Source organism: Python bivittatus, unplaced genomic scaffold (genome assembly GCF_059951505.1).
Source record: "Python bivittatus isolate LINGU-HERP-01145 unplaced genomic scaffold, Pbiv_v1 ctg000220_np1212, whole genome shotgun sequence".
Classification (NCBI taxonomy): domain Eukaryota; kingdom Metazoa; phylum Chordata; class Lepidosauria; order Squamata; family Pythonidae; genus Python; species Python bivittatus.
Genome location: NW_028277048.1, coordinates 20,609,076 through 20,624,629, shown reverse-complemented (window position 1 = coordinate 20,624,629; position 15,554 = coordinate 20,609,076). Strand labels below are relative to the sequence as shown.

Sequence of the window (15,554 nt, the reverse complement as noted above, 5' to 3'; positions counted from 1 at the left end):
GTGCAGTTTTTCTCAGATAAATTGGGTGTGCTGTTGTTTTTCCTTTATCAAGGACTGGGAAAGCAAAAAGACATAGAGGCAAGGGACAGGGAAAGCATGATCCATTCCTATTCATCATTGGAAACTCTGCCCTGCTCTTAATCTGCCTTTGAGCTGTTTTCCCCAGACATTTCCTGCTATTTCCAAGCAATATGCCCCCCCTTCCTTCCTTCCTCCCTCCCTCCCTCCCTCCCTCCCTCCCTCCCTCTCTATCTCTCTCACACACACACACACACACACACCACAGTGCTGGAAGCCCACATCTGTGCCTATATGGGAGAAGAACAGAAGTGGTATTGAAGACAGAAACATTGTGGGATGTCCTGAGTGCCTCACAAGGGTATTTTTATTTCCAGTGCTCTCCATGGCCTGAGATCACATATGTCAACAATGTGCCATCACCTGGCTTTAGCAGTTCTCACAGCAGTTTCTCTATCAGTGAAGGGTAAGTGTGAGTATCTGCCTTTTGCCCATGTATTTTTTCACAGGCTTCTCTATTTATTAGTTTCTGTAGCTCAAGGGTTAGCAATCATTTGAGGCCCTGGTCATCTTCTCATGGCTTTGCATAGTATACCCCCCCCCAAAAAAAAATCTGGGACAAAAAGAGTGAATGTTCAAGAAAATGGATATTTTTCACTTTAAAAAAATCTAATTATTTGTGGAGAGGAGGTGTATTAGTTTGCAGGGATAGAGGTGCTGCTGAAACTAACGTGCTCCTAATTTTGAAACAGAATTCTCTTCCCCAACAGTCTCTCAGGCAGCCTGACTTATATAAAGCAGCTAGAAGAGGAGAAGGAAGGCCTTAATCTTAAGCCGCAGCAGCAGAAGCAGCAAACACAAAAGAGCTTTGTACAAAAAGAGAAGAAGGGAAAATTGCTGCTCTTTCTGCTCCTTCTTTCTGCTCTTGAGCAGTAGTCTAGCTTTCCTTTGACCGTTGGCTGGAGGTTTTTGGGCCAAGACTGAATGGCTATTCAGGGATGCTCCAGTTTAAGATTTCATGCATCTAGCATGGAGTTGGACTAAATAGTCTGCAAGAACTACTTCAAAGCTAAAACACAAAAGCCAGGATGAAATGTGACATTAGCATTACCTTTAATGATTGTTTAGGCTATCGTTACCTTCCATCTTAATAACTGTTCTTGTTAAGATTAATTCTGATAAAAGCCTCAACCTCAGTGGTGCTTAAAGGAAGGGCCGTGGAAAAACTGTACGGTCCATAATTCTTTAGCTGTTCTTTTAACCATGATTCTGTTAAACCCCCGCCAATCTTTTGACAGGATATGGAATATTTAAATAAGGTGCCAAGGAGAGAAAAGCAAAATTCAGGTGCCTTTTCTGTTTTGTTTTTCTAAAACTAGGAACGGGTCTCCAAACCACCAACCTGAACCTCCAGCTCCAATTACAGATGTACGTTTTAATTCATCCTTCCCACTTCTTACTCTTCTCTACCCCACTGCTGACTACAGGTGGGAATGGGATGGTCTGAGCTAGTTGACCAAAGTGTTCTTTTCTCTGAGTTATCTGTTCCCAATGCAAAATACTGCAACCGATACACAGTGAGTCTTGTAAGTCAAGGTGGAAAAAATGGAGAGCCTAAGGATCCCATGGAGCCCAACAGCCATTCCTACATGGGTGGAGCCAAAAATGTGGCACCTTTTTTTGAATGTGGGAAATCTTAAGAGGAAAACAGATGCCTTAAATAGTGCAGATGCTTAAGGCACCAATTTTGCCTCTTTAAACTCCTGAACCCCCTTCCCAGAATAGGTCTTGCCTCCATCCACTTTTGGAGTCCAACCCTCAGCCTGCCGTACAAAGCCTAGTAGAGCCCCCAGGCTAATAGAAGTTGCAAATCTGCATTACTCTTAGGCTTCAAACATAGCAAGACACTGCAGACTTAGTTGGACTGAGCTTTGCAAGTTTCAGGTTATATTTGGAGATGCTGGGAGAGAATTGCATATGATGGTTGATTTCCCAGTTTCAAAATATAAAAAGTCTAACAGTTATCTAGTTCTGTAATTGATCTGTGTTCCTCTTGTAGAGAAACAATTGAATTTCTTTTTGCCATAGAACCTCTTACCAACATCCACACCTCAGGAAGCTCAGCAGTGGCTGCACCGGAATCGCTTCTCAACTTTCTCACGGCTTTTCACAAACTTCTCAGGTAGAACCAAAGGCTTTTTTCTCTTTGGTAACATCAGGAGAGGTTTTCAGAATTTGCATCCCTTGATTTCCCTGCCATCTTCTCTTAACAGTCTCCCTTCTTTCTACACGTCTTCAAGCTAATGCATTTGAATAATTCTCTGCCTTGAGGATTATTCCACTTCTTTCCTGTCAAAATGACACAGGAGCATCTTTCTGTAACTCAATCTGCTTTTGGTTATTACAGTACAAATGAGCTACAACTTCTAAGCAGATGTTAGTCAACAGTACTTAAATTATTGGAGGGAGAAGGCTTGAATGAAACCTATAACCCCTGCATCTTATTCTGCCCAGATTTAAAAAAACGGTGCCCCTTCTCTTCATTTTGAAACAGGCAAAAGACTTTGGCCTCTTCTCTTTCATCCCCTTGCCAAAAAAGCAGCAGTAAAGAGCATTTATGACCTGCCTAATAATCTCCCTGTTGCAGGTCATGCATCTTTTAACTTAATATTCAAATGCACTAGGCTCTTCCACTGTGTAGAACCTGAGCAGGAATCCTTTTTGTAGATCAGGGGTGTAGTTATTTTGTAAAGTGCTGTACATGGCAAAGGGATGAAATAGGGAGGTTGCTGGAGTGGGCAGGGCCAAATTTTTCATGGGGCTGGGGGAAGAGATTGGCAGAGCTTTTAAAAAAGCAAACTAAGAAGCCTGCATTTTGACCTTTGGGTGGGGGGAAAAGCAATGAATAATTGAACCAAGAAAAATAAGCAGTCGTTGGAAACGGGGAACAAAAATGAGGTTTGTACTATAGACTGTAAGTTGCCCTCCATTAATGGAGAAGATTGGATGAAACAGAACTTGTTATGCTATACTTGTTAAAATCTTGTGCACCAGTTGTGCCCTTTCTTCAATCAGGAGGCCCTTCAGACAGTCACTCATGCCCTGGTCACCTCACGATTAGATTATTGCAATGCACTCTATGTGGGGCAGTCCTTGAAGACCACCTGAAAGCTACAGCTGATTCAAAATGCAGCAGTGCGAGCAGTAATGGTGTGCCCATGGGTCACCACTGCTTTGCGAGCTGCATTGCCTGCCAGTTGGCTTCTGAGTGCAATTCAAGGTGCTGGTTATTACCTATAAAGCCCTGAATGGCAAAGGGCCTGGATTCCTGAGAAACCGCTTGTCTCCAATCATTTCTGCCCGCCCAAAACATTTCAGCACAGTGGATGCACTCCAGGTCCCCTCCATTAAATATTGCCATCTTGTGGGACCTAGGAAGCCTGCCTTCTCTATTGCAGCCCCCACCCTCTGGAACAGCATCTTCCCAGAGATGAGGACAGCGCCCTCTCTCCTGGGGTTCTGGAAAACTTTGAAAACCTGGCTTTGGTCCCAGGCCTGGGATTGACGTTTTATTTGTTTAATGGCCCCTGTTTTGTTTTGTGAATTTTGTTATTAGAGCATTTTAGTCCAGGCTGCCAGTTGATTTAATACCGTTAGCTGTTTTTATGTCTTCTTTAGTTTTATGTGCTGCCCAAAGTCCACTGGAGTTGGGAAGCCAATAAATTTCAATAAATAAAATTATTTCTTATTCCTTTTCACTTAAAAAAAATCTTAGGGGCAGACTTACTGAAATTAACCAGAGAAGATGTCATACAAATATGTGGTCCTGCAGATGGCATCAGACTCTTCAATGCATTGAAAGGACGGTATGTATCAGCCAAACTAGCTTTACGCAGTTGAGGCTTTATGTGTGCTGGACAGTATTGAAGGAAAGATTTCTTTTTCTCCAATTGTTCTGGTCTTTTAAACGTTTTTTGGCACTTGACTGAGACACTTTGCTTCTTTATAACCAATATTTATATATTGCTCCAGTCTAATGATTCTGGGCGGCTCCCCTAAAAAATGAATGCCTCTGTGAAATGGGAGAGAACTTGGTTATTACAGAACTCTCTTGCAATACAGTTAGATGGGATGAGGCAAATTAGAGAAAAACAGAAATATATGCCTCTTTTGGCACTTACAATTTAAAGGAGGTTGTGATGCATGAGTAAAACTATATAATTGAGTTCTATAGTTTTTTTCTTTTCCTTCCTTTGGATGGCTAAGTATAGGCAAGTGTGAGCATAGATGCCTTCTTCATTAAATAAGGGCTTGCTTCTTAATTTCCCTTCAGTTGTTTTTGAAATGTATTTTGGATCTCTTCCCACCCACCCCTACCCCCCACCCCAGCCAACCATGTTTGAGGTGTAGCAAGAGCAGACTTTAGTACTCTGCTGTTTCTTGGATTGTTAGCTGTCCTTCAGGTGAAGAAAAAGCAGATACTTCTAGGTGAATAGCAGCTTCTGGCAAAAGGTTTTCCTAATACCACACCATACCACTAAGTTAATGTACCAGTTCTGATTGTTCAGATAGTACTGGCTAAAGTGGGGGTGGGGAAAATGCTGTAGGCTTTGTTGGTTTCATGCAACGACTGCTCCAGAAAAGAAGAGAACCACAAGGATGATGCTCCCTCCCCCCACATGTACTCTTTTCACTGGATTGACGAACTGCTTGCTTCTGTTACAGAATGTTCAGTGTGATTGCTATTAAGGGAATGTGTGCAAAGCACATGAAGGAGAGGAAAAATGCAAGGGGAAAATGGGGAAAACACAAGAAAATAAGGATGAAGGATACAGTCAAGTGCAGTGTAGAAGTTTGGGGAAGATCCAGAAAAGGTGTGGAAAAAGTAGGTGCTTCCTACTGCTGTGATTAAGAAATGGAGGAGATAAATCTGACTTACAAAGCAGTCCAATGTGAGCAAGAAAACCTGGAGACTTTTGGCCACAGTTTTTTCTCATGCATCACAACCTCCTTTAAATCTTGCAACAGACTTGCAGAGTGCTACTCTGTGTATATGTTTCATGATGCTAACATATTTGTTTTTGTAATATAAATCAAAGGAGGTTACAGAAAAATAACTTAGAAAAATAGGTACTGGTGCACGGTTGGTCACAAAAGCATCTAAAGGCAGATTAACAAAAAGCTTAAAGTAAAGGAGGGGATTGATTTCTTGAGGCTTCTTTTGGAACAGAGATGGAGAATTCATTCATTCATTCATTCATTCATTCATTCATTCATTCATTCATTCATTCATTCATTCATTCAATTTTTATGGCCGCTTATCTCAGATTCTTGACTTTATGGTGTTTTTAACACCATAAAACATAACAGGATGAGTTTGAGCATGTGATTCCTGAGAAAGTGGACAGGGCTCTCTGTGCTGTCAGCGTGGCCACCTATTTACTGGATCTGGGTCCCTCCTGGGTTGTGAAAGCAGTTGGGTCCATGCTATAGTGTTGGCCTTTTTGACGGAAGGGTGGTGCCCCCAGCCTTGAAAGAGGCGGTGTTGTACTCCCTCCTCAAGAGGCTGTCTTTGGACCCAATGATCTTTGATAACTATCAGCCAGTCTCCAACCTTCCCTTTCTGGGGATGATTGTTGAGAAGATGGTCGGTCTACAGTTGATGAGAATCCTGGAGGAAATGGATTATCTAGTCCTTTTTCAGTCAGGTTTCAGGCTGGGATTTAGTACTGGGACAGAACTGGTCACACTTGTAGATGACCTGTGGTGGAGCCAGAATGATGGTGGTGCATCCATCCTTGTGCTCTTTGATTTCTCAGCAGCTTCAATACTGTTGACCATAGTATCCTTCTGAGCCAGTCCCTGGACTGGGAATTGGGGGCGACATTGTAACATAGTTCTCTTCCTTTCTCCAGGGCTGGTTCCAGTCAGTGTTGGTTGGTGGTGAGAGATCACTCCCTAGGCCCCTCCTATGTGAGATACTTGGGGGTCTTCCTGGACTTACATCTCCTGCTCTGTGAGTAGGTGGCAGCTGTGGCCAGGAAGGCCTTTTTACAGCTTCATATGGTGTACCAGTTGCGCTCTTTCCTAGATCGGGGTCCTGCACCACTGCATGCTCTACCAGCTATATCTTCTGGATGCTCTTCAAGGGCAGCCCCATTATATTGCAGAAGTCCATTTGGGAGGTCACCAATGTATGAGTGGCTGTGAGTAGAACCTCCTCATCCAGGAATGGGCGCAGTTGCATACAATAAGATGTGCAAAGGCCCTCCTGGCCATGGCTGCCACCTGTTCCTCAGACAGCCTGCACACTTGTATTCTGCTTGGGAAAGGTTCATGGATTCAGTGGTAGAGCAAACACTTTGCTAACTTAGGTTGAATTGCATATCATTTGAATAGACCTGGATAAATAAGAAAGGACAAATGCTGCTGGATACTTGAAGGAGCTTCTGGCCATTGGACTAATATAATGTGGATATAGTGTTCCCTCATCTGCTCCTCTGTGTGTGCTTCTTTTTTCTCACTTGTGAAATGGAAATTAGTGTTCTACTTTGGCATGCAAACAAAAGCTTGTCAGGCAAATTCTAAAAAAGGAAACAGTTGTAGGTGCCTACTTTACAGAAACTGAATCAGAGTTAAATCTTTTCTCATCTGTCAAAAATTTATGACACAGACCTTCCAGGATTGTACTGACTTCAGAATGCAAATTGGAGATTGCAGATATTTCTGGGTTTTTCCCCCCCCCCCACCAGTGTTTGTGCCTGAGCAACATGAATAATACATACAGGTAGTCCTCACTTAAGGACAGTAATTGGGACTGGCAACTCCATCATTAAGCAACGTGGTTGTAAAGTACAACGTCATGTGGCCACGCCAACCTAACTGCAGCAGTTGCGGCAGTTCCAGCTGCCATTGGTGAGCAAATCCTGCGTAGTTGTTAGACATGACATCACACGATCATAATTTGTGACTCTGCTTGTCGAAAGCCAGCAGTGAAGGGTACAAATAGCAATCATGTGACTGCAGGGACACCACAAGAGCTGCAACTACGAGGAGCAATTGTAAGTCTCATTCAGCACCATCGTAACTTCAAATGGTCACTGAATGAGTGGTCATTAAATGAGGACTACCTGTACTGAAATACTCCAATGTACAAATTCAGCTAAGGACCATCTTATTAACAGCAACTCCAAAACAGTTTAAATCACTCTTGAGGGCCAGTTTTATACAGTACTTAATACAAGAGTTTGCCTCACTGTGTTAAGAGCATACAGGAATTTTTGCAAACCTTTTTACTTTGTAAAAGTGTTTTGTACCTTGTTAACTCACTTTTTTTTTTTTGTGCTCCATAGTATGTCTCTAATGCCTTTATTTTCTTTCAGTTCACAATATGTATGTTATTTCCTGTCCACTGGTGAAGATTTGCACTCCCATTTCTTCTCCCTTTCTGTTTCATCTATATACAATATTTCCCCTTCTTTTTCTTTCCACTCAACAGAAGTACTGTATGACAGCTACCAGTCTTTCTACATCTCAGCTCAGCATTCCTGCTTCTTTCTTTGCATTTCTTGGGGTTTTTTTCCTCCCCCTCCCCGTTACTTCTATTTCTCTTCACTGGATTTAGTAGAATATGCTAGTAAATGCTGCAGCTCAGTTGGGTTTCAACAGAGTGGAAAAAATGATGCTACTCTGCTGCAAACATGTGATTCTAAGATGATGCAGAATGGGGAAAATGGATTTTGCCATCATAGCCACCCAGTTTTGATATGCATAGTCCCACTGCTTACATTCTGGTGTGCTTGGAGCTATTATAAGACAAATGGTAGTGTTGAGAGTTCTTCCATGGACCTCACCACCATGGTAAATGTTTTTATATAGAATAAAAAAGGCTCTCAAACATGGAATGTTCATAGGAGGGAGGAAGTCATGATCCATTCAGGCCTTCTTTGGATATAGCTCTCTCACAATAAATCAAAATGCTCAGCTTGATCTGAATCTGTTGAATGACTACATGACTTCATATGCATGTACGACTAAATCAAGATTTATGTACATCCTAGTTTATTGAACAAAAAAATGGCTAGACTTACAGATTGAACTAAGCCATAATGTGGTTTCTATGGTTTTGGCTTAGTGTAATGTGGGAACCTAGCTATTATGGTTTGTTTAGTGAGCCATAGTGAAAAATAACTTGTTTAAGTACAAAGTATAAGTCCAGCTTTAGTCTTGCTGGTAAGCAAAGAAATTATGAGCATTTAATCATTTAATGATCTTCTAAGCCATTAATGTCTGTGTGTATCTGCTCATATGTGATACATTAAAACAGATTAATGTTTATCTTTCTGGCTTCCCATGAACTTTGAACACTTTCTCTTGATAAATTCTACAAACGAAGGGTGAGAGAGTAGGCAGGGGAATATAGTAGAAAATTATCTGTGGATTTTGCCTAAACCATCTTTTTTCATGTAAATGCATAAGCAGTCCTCTTATCAGCATCCTGAACACAAAATAACCCTAGGAAGAGTCTTGTATCTTGTTTCTGGAATGTACAAACTAGCCAAATTGTGATGAATCTTGTGACCTGCAAATTGCTGTTACAGCAGTTGTATCTCCGTTGTGCCTGGTACCAACCTTATTGATATTTCACTGGGCATTTATGAATGATTGACTGTGAGGAATGTGTTCATGTTGTTTCCTTTGTTGCTATTGGTTTTAATGATTTTTAATGATGTCTTAGTAAATTTTTGGTGGTTAACTAACAATATTACTTGCTCTGAAATGTTTTTGCGAAAGATGAGGTACAAATGAAGCTAAATAAATAGTCAAGTGTTGATGTATCAGATTCCTTTCCCCTTTCATTTACTACCTGACATTACTCTTATTCCTGCTACCTTGGAGAGTTCATGTCTTCTTTTCTCCATAGGATGGTACGGCCAAGGTTGACCATCTATGTTTGTCAAGAGTCACAGCAGTTGAGAGATCAGCAGAAGCATGAAGATGGGGATGCAGCCAATGGAACTTTTTTCGGTAAGGGCATTGGGAAGGAAGAGTCTGCATCCTATGTGGCAGAGGGAACTATAGTATCTTATAATGGGATGATCTCTTCAAGAAGATGTTAGACCTGTGGTGATGGGAGTGATGGCATAAGATATAGCAGTGGCCAGAGTTGTAATTACAGTTGTAGTTAATCCTTGATTTTGTTGCTCCCAAAATTTCCCACTTCCATTCATCCAGTTAATCCTAATATGAGCTACAGCCTTTAAATTATCACTGCTTATTAGGCTATATGTAGATCTCATGACAATTTTGTATTTTCTGTTATCGTGGAGATTACAATGCCTGTTGGAAGTGATAAGAGGTGTTCAAATAGTCATTTATTTGTCAGGGAATGTGTACATTTATTTTGAATAATAATCCAAATAAGATTATAGCAAAATTTGTTGTGGGTTACTGTAGAATATGAGGAAAATGAACTTAATGACTAAAGGAATATAGTACTGCTGTTTGCTTTTTTTAAGTACTTTCTCTCTCCATCCTAGTTAAGGTCAACTTGGAACTACCCCTTGTTCATTCTTATTGCCTCTGTAGTTTACCATGCAATCTACTTAGAAGAATTGACTGCTGTAGAGCTGACAGAAAAAATAGCCCAACTCTTCAGCATTTCCTCTCAACAAATCAGCCAGATCTACAAACAAGGGCCTACAGGGATTCATGTACTCATCAGTGATGAGGTAAGAGTACTGTGATAGTCTGAAGATATTTATGAGAAGTTTGGGAATTTAATAATGTTGCAGGCTCACTCTGATTTTTTATCTAAAAGAAATGGAATATTTCTTCATCTGCCAGATTATAAATTGCAGTAAGCCACAGTGTAGTTTGTAATCATTTGGAATCTCAACATCACGTGATGGGCACACTTAACAAAATTAATGCCATGAGAGACTTTTCTATTCACAAAACAACTCACATGATAGCCATTCACAAACACTTATTTAATAGAAGGCAAGCTAGTCCACCAGGATCCTCTCTATCATCCCAATAAGACTTTTGTGAGATCTAAAGGCATTGCTGTGAACAGATATGATATTCAAAACTAGAGTCATTCATTCATTCATTCATTCATTCATTCATTCATTCATTCATTCATTCATTCATTCCAATTTCTAGGGCTGCCCTGTAAGCAATGCAAGATAGCTTACAAAGAGGATTTAAAAAAATCAAGATAATGAAACAGCCAGACCAGGGAAGACAAAACTCAAAATGTATAATATTACAGCAAATTCACAAATCACCATTTGCAATGCCTGTAGGAAGGCCCAGGTTTTTAAGGCCTCTCTAAATGACAGCGGAGTCAGAGTCATATGGTCCTGAGAAGGAATGCAGCATGCCAGCTTCCCACTTAATTTTTTAAAACACAAATCTCTTAGAAACAAGTCAAGTAGACTGAGGAGCCTGGTGGGCATCAAAGGAGATGTCTGAGGTAGCATTGGTGTCCACAGGAACTTCATTGACTGTCTCTGGCTCAGCATGTTGTATTATCACAAATATGGTTTTGTTAAGCAAACTATGGTATTAGTAGAATGCATGGACTCAACCCCTGAATGGAATTGCATGTACTGTAACACAGTCCCTCTTGAAATGGTTAGGATTTCAGTTACTTGATTTTGAGTCTACTGTTCATTTGTCTGTTGATTCTCCTGAGACTTAAGGAGGAAAATAGTACCTGAATCTTAACCCATCTGATCAAGTTAGACTGAAAAATAAAACTGACCATATTAGAGCATGTGCTTTTCAAAAGATAAAACATATACAGGTAATCTTTGCTTACCAACTGCTTATTCAGTGACCATTCAAAGTTATGATGGTGATGAAAAAGGAGATGTATGACTGGTCCTTGAACTTGCGGCCATTGCAGCGTCTCTGCAGTCATGTGATTGCAATTCAGGCGTTTGGCAACTGGCATGCATTTACAATGGTCAGTGTCCTGCAGTCACGTGATCACCATTTGTGACCTTCACAGCTGGTTTCTGACAAGCCAGGGCAATGGGGAAATCACAAGTTGTGCTTGACATGGTAAGCAAGATTTGTGATGTGTGATGTTGTGCTTGATGTTATAAGTCAAGCATGGTCACGTGATGTTTCACTTTATGACCGCATCACTTAGCAATGGAGTAGCCAGTCCCAATTGTGGTTGGTAAGTGAGGACTTCCTATATAGCCATCTCTCTCTCTTAGAAGAATCCAAGAGTTTCTTCTGCATAAATTTACACTTTTTAAAAATCTGTATTAAAAATTAATATGCATTTTTTGTGTATTTTCTCTTATATGTTGGATTTTTGTACTAATATTTCCCTAATTTTTAAGGGAATTTGGAATAATGCAAACATTATCATCGGGAAGTGTGGATTAAGCATGTACTGAATTTTCATGCTCATTCCTACCTAGGCTTGCAAGATCTACACTATCTTTTTATTAAAATCTGCAGTCCACTAGGCTAGAATATTGACTGTGCACAAAACATTAACTTTTAAAATTATGTATCTTCATATGTTAGCTAATTGATAATTAGGTATGTAGGAATTATGCAACATTTAGGCATGGGTGCAGAGATCAACATTTTGCGAATTACAACTTTTGTGAGTCACTGCTTGCTCAATACAATAAAAGCTTTTTTCCTTAACTGACTATTTGTTAAGAAAGAAGTGTGGACAATATTTAGGACTTGAACACCAGAAAAAAACAAAGTAACAATTGTTTTCATGCTCTGAAGTTCCTTGTATCTAGAAAAAACACTGCAGTATAAATATTTTACACAGTGCTGATTTCTTGATCCAAGAAACATGCTTCCTTGCCTAATCAGTGTTTGCTTCCACTTTTCCCCAGTGTTTTACCATGAGACAGTTCTTTCTGTATCTTCAGAATAGGATTAGAATTTAAGAACCGGTAGCTTTGTAGCCCTGTTTTTATTTGTGCTTTAACTGAATCAGAGGAAAGAAATTCATTGCAGGCTGGATATAAGAAGCCAAACTGGATTGGAATCCTAAATCATCCTAGACATAATTCTAAATAATCCAAAGGAAAATGAACTGTGTCAATTTAGCAGAATCCAGATCATCTCTAAAAGAACTTGAACTTGGGAGAATGGAAACTAAGGTGATTGGTAAATGTGAACTGATACAGAGATGAAATAAGAAATAGAGGTTTCTTGCCTTGGAGATAACCAAGCTGTCCTGCAAAAGGTTCAATGTGAACCTCTGGGTGTACACTTGGCTTTCCTCATTCTTCATCTATAAGGGAAGGTAATGTCACTATTGGCTGTTGACAAAGTACATTAATATGTGTGTTGCTTAAGATAGGCACAGTGAATAGTGGCTTGATCTCTCCAGGCTCTTACTTTTTATTCCTGTTTTAGATGATACAGAACTTTCAAGATGAATCATGTTTTGTCTTGGACACAATGAAAGGTACTCATTTATTCAGTGAACAGTAATGCATGTTATTCTATTCTTTATTTTTTCTGAAAAACTTACAAGTCCTATTCTTTTGCACCATAAAATATCCAAATCAGCATGCATGGAGATTAATGTACTATATATAAGCTTCTGTCTTTTACATGAAAGGTGGGTGAAGAACAATAATGGGATTCTGCTCATGTTCATCCAGAGTCTGTTGATGTGCTTTTTTTGCAGCTGAAACCAATGACAGTTACCACATCATCTTAAAATAGATGGGGACTTGACCTTCTTGCATCTGCTCCGCATATACAGCTTCATTGCCAGTTTTGGCAACTGGACACCAGCAGAGACCCATCTTGCTACCACAACATGTTGTCTCCTGTTAGGTGAACAATGTGTAATGTACAACTACTGGCTTGTAGTAGATACCAGTCATAAGCACAGAGCTGCTTATTTGTAGTTCAGTGATATTATTACACTTGTTTGCTCATTAAAACTGCCAGACTGTCCAGTGATGGAACTTTGCAATTATGTGTAATAGAAAGAGGGTTGTGTGAAGCTCTCTGCAGACTACAACCCTAGTACTTTAACAGACTAAACCTTGTTGTTGTGATGGATATCTGGGCACCCTAGGAATTGTGCATCCATTCTGGGGAAACACTTGAAGGTCTTTATCTCTCAGTTGATAATGACAAGTCTATTTTTAGCAAATTCTGGATTGAAAATTTGTTCTTGTTCTGACTTTTTCAGAACTTGTTTGAGATAAAGATCTGTGTACATAAAGGTGCTCATATACATACATATGTGAATGATTTTTCTTACTAGTACCAGTTAGGAGAAAGTCATGAGTTTATGAAAACTACCTACATGGGGCTTCACTTGACACTCCTGTTAAAGAGGATTCGGAGGCAAAAAAAGAAATGAGGAACTAAATATCCAGGGCTGTCTGCTGTTTACTTAAAGAACCCAGCTCCCAAGGAAGAGAGAAAAGACCATGTTAAAAATCAGCAACAAAGTATTGGAATGACTTATTTGGGATTATGTTGAACTGATGTAGAATTTGGAATGAAATCCTACAGGAATTCACTGTCCAAGAATAGGCTCATACAGCAAGAATTTTATAATGCTTATTGAAAAGCTTGTGATCACTCCATGGTGACAAAGTGCCTGCGTGTTTGTTTCCAGGGCAGCAACCAGTCTCTTATAAAAAGGTCTGCACATTTTGAAATGGATGCCAAAATGGATGCATTCTCTGTGTCTTGGAGGGAAAGATGGGGGAACTATTTTAGCTACAGGAAATAATGTCCTCAAATTACAAGTGGACAAGTCTGAAGAACAAAGCCAGACTCTCCGTAACCTTTCCAGTCCCCCTAGCAAAATGACAAATCTCTGCAAGCTGCAATCTCACATTGCAGTAAGAGTGTAATGTGCTCTTCCATAAACTAGGTTGTCTTCCTAGTCAGTAGACATAGGCCAGGAAGCTTATACAGGCTGAATTTAACCTAAGGCTGAGAGATTGAGAAAAGGGCTTTCATTTTATTAAATGGAAACCTAGTTATGTGTTTCCTGGTAGTATCAGATTATTTGAGATGTTTTTCATTTTAAATGAGTTATGTGAAAATTATTTAAATAAACTGGATACTGGGTTAAGAAAAGAAATAAATTCTAAAGAGAGACCTGTAGCTTTACCGTTTTTAAGTAGAATCTAAAAATGTTAATTCCCAGCATTATACTTGATCCATTAATAAAAATCAGTTTTATTTCAGATTGCCTTTGGAGCTCTGATTTATATTATGGCATACTCCCTGCTCTACCTCCCAGGATGGTTGCCAACCTAAATTAGGATGTTGTTTGCTTTAAGAAAAGCTACAATTCTGCATCAGACACTCATGTGGTCCATCAGGATGCTTGAGCAGACTGGACATAGTGATAAAACTAAATTAATGGCGGCCTAATTCCAATTAATGGATTGTGTGCATAGACATAGCAGAAGCAGAGTTTGTTGACAGTTGATTGATAGAGTCCCCAAATTAGTCTTGAAGCAGTAATCCCAGACGTGCCTTGCACTATGACAGGGCTTATAGTGCTCCTAGTTTTATGGTATGTGTCCAGAAGACAGCAACCTGGCTTTGTGATTTCAGTTCAGTAAAATGTAGCTTATTAGAACATGAGCAAGCCTGGTCACTTGTTTATTGTCCCTCCTTTTCCCTGGTGTGTATCCAACTTCAGAGGAAATTGCTTTGCATCTTAAGCCACAGTTCCCCAGTTCAGAGGTCATAGGAAACTATGTCTCAACTCTTTTTATATCAAGCTATAAAACTAGGATTAAATTGACATACTTTTTGAACTGACCATCATTGTCCTTCATACGCAGTCTGTCAAGCATTATATAATAGTGCATAAGTGACAGCTTCATTTTTGCTTCCTTTCTTAAACCTGTGCTAAATCACTTGGGGAATGATTATATTTTTTTTGTCCTACAAGCATGTATGAGGGTGGTTTGCCATTTTTCCTGGAACTGTAATGATTTGTCATGTGTTTTTGTTTTTGCTAAACCATTGAATGAAACGATGAGCTATAAAACATGGCTGTGGAATTTTTTTTTAATTCTCTTGTGGAACCTTGTATTGAAATTGTGGGTAACTGCAGACCAGTAAAAAAAGAAGCTGCCACAGTAGATTGAAATTGTATCTAGGTGCCCCATTGGGGAAACTAGTGAGATTCTATATGAGAATGGGAGAGCCTGTGTGGTGTGAAGGTGCTGAGCAACCATGCATTTTAGTCTTCCTTAGGCATGGAGGTGGGATACGTGGCCATTCATTCTCTCTCAGTCTTGGACTGGAAAGTCAAAAAACAACTGCTCTCAACCAGCCACTGGACCAGCATGGAAGACTACGCTCCATAACCTTCAGTGAACAACCTTCATGCTTTCATCCTGCAGTGGACTGATTCATGCTAAATACACACACAGACACACACAGGGAGTGGTTTAGGACAAAAAGTTATATTTTAATCCTTTAATCATGATGACAAGTATCATGAGACAAATGTGTCATTCTTGTTTTAAGCTTTGCTTTATTAT

General features: G+C 39.8%; 1 protein-coding gene across 1 annotated transcript in view; it reads left to right on the top strand.

Annotated features, from left to right (window-relative positions):
* Nucleotides 1-15,055, top strand: part of TFCP2 (transcription factor CP2) — a 44,765-nt gene extending 29,710 nt beyond the window's left edge. The window contains exons 9-16 of the mRNA XM_007420725.4: nt 396-484; nt 1,398-1,446; nt 2,107-2,200; nt 3,794-3,884; nt 8,942-9,045; nt 9,607-9,749; nt 12,430-12,481; nt 12,707-15,055. Of these exons, the coding sequence (XP_007420787.1) occupies nt 396-484; nt 1,398-1,446; nt 2,107-2,200; nt 3,794-3,884; nt 8,942-9,045; nt 9,607-9,749; nt 12,430-12,481; nt 12,707-12,744 (660 nt within the window). The 3' untranslated portion in view covers nt 12,745-15,055. The remainder of the gene's footprint in view (nt 1-395; nt 485-1,397; nt 1,447-2,106; nt 2,201-3,793; nt 3,885-8,941; nt 9,046-9,606; nt 9,750-12,429; nt 12,482-12,706) is intronic.
* Nucleotides 15,056-15,554: the final 499 nt, after the last annotated feature.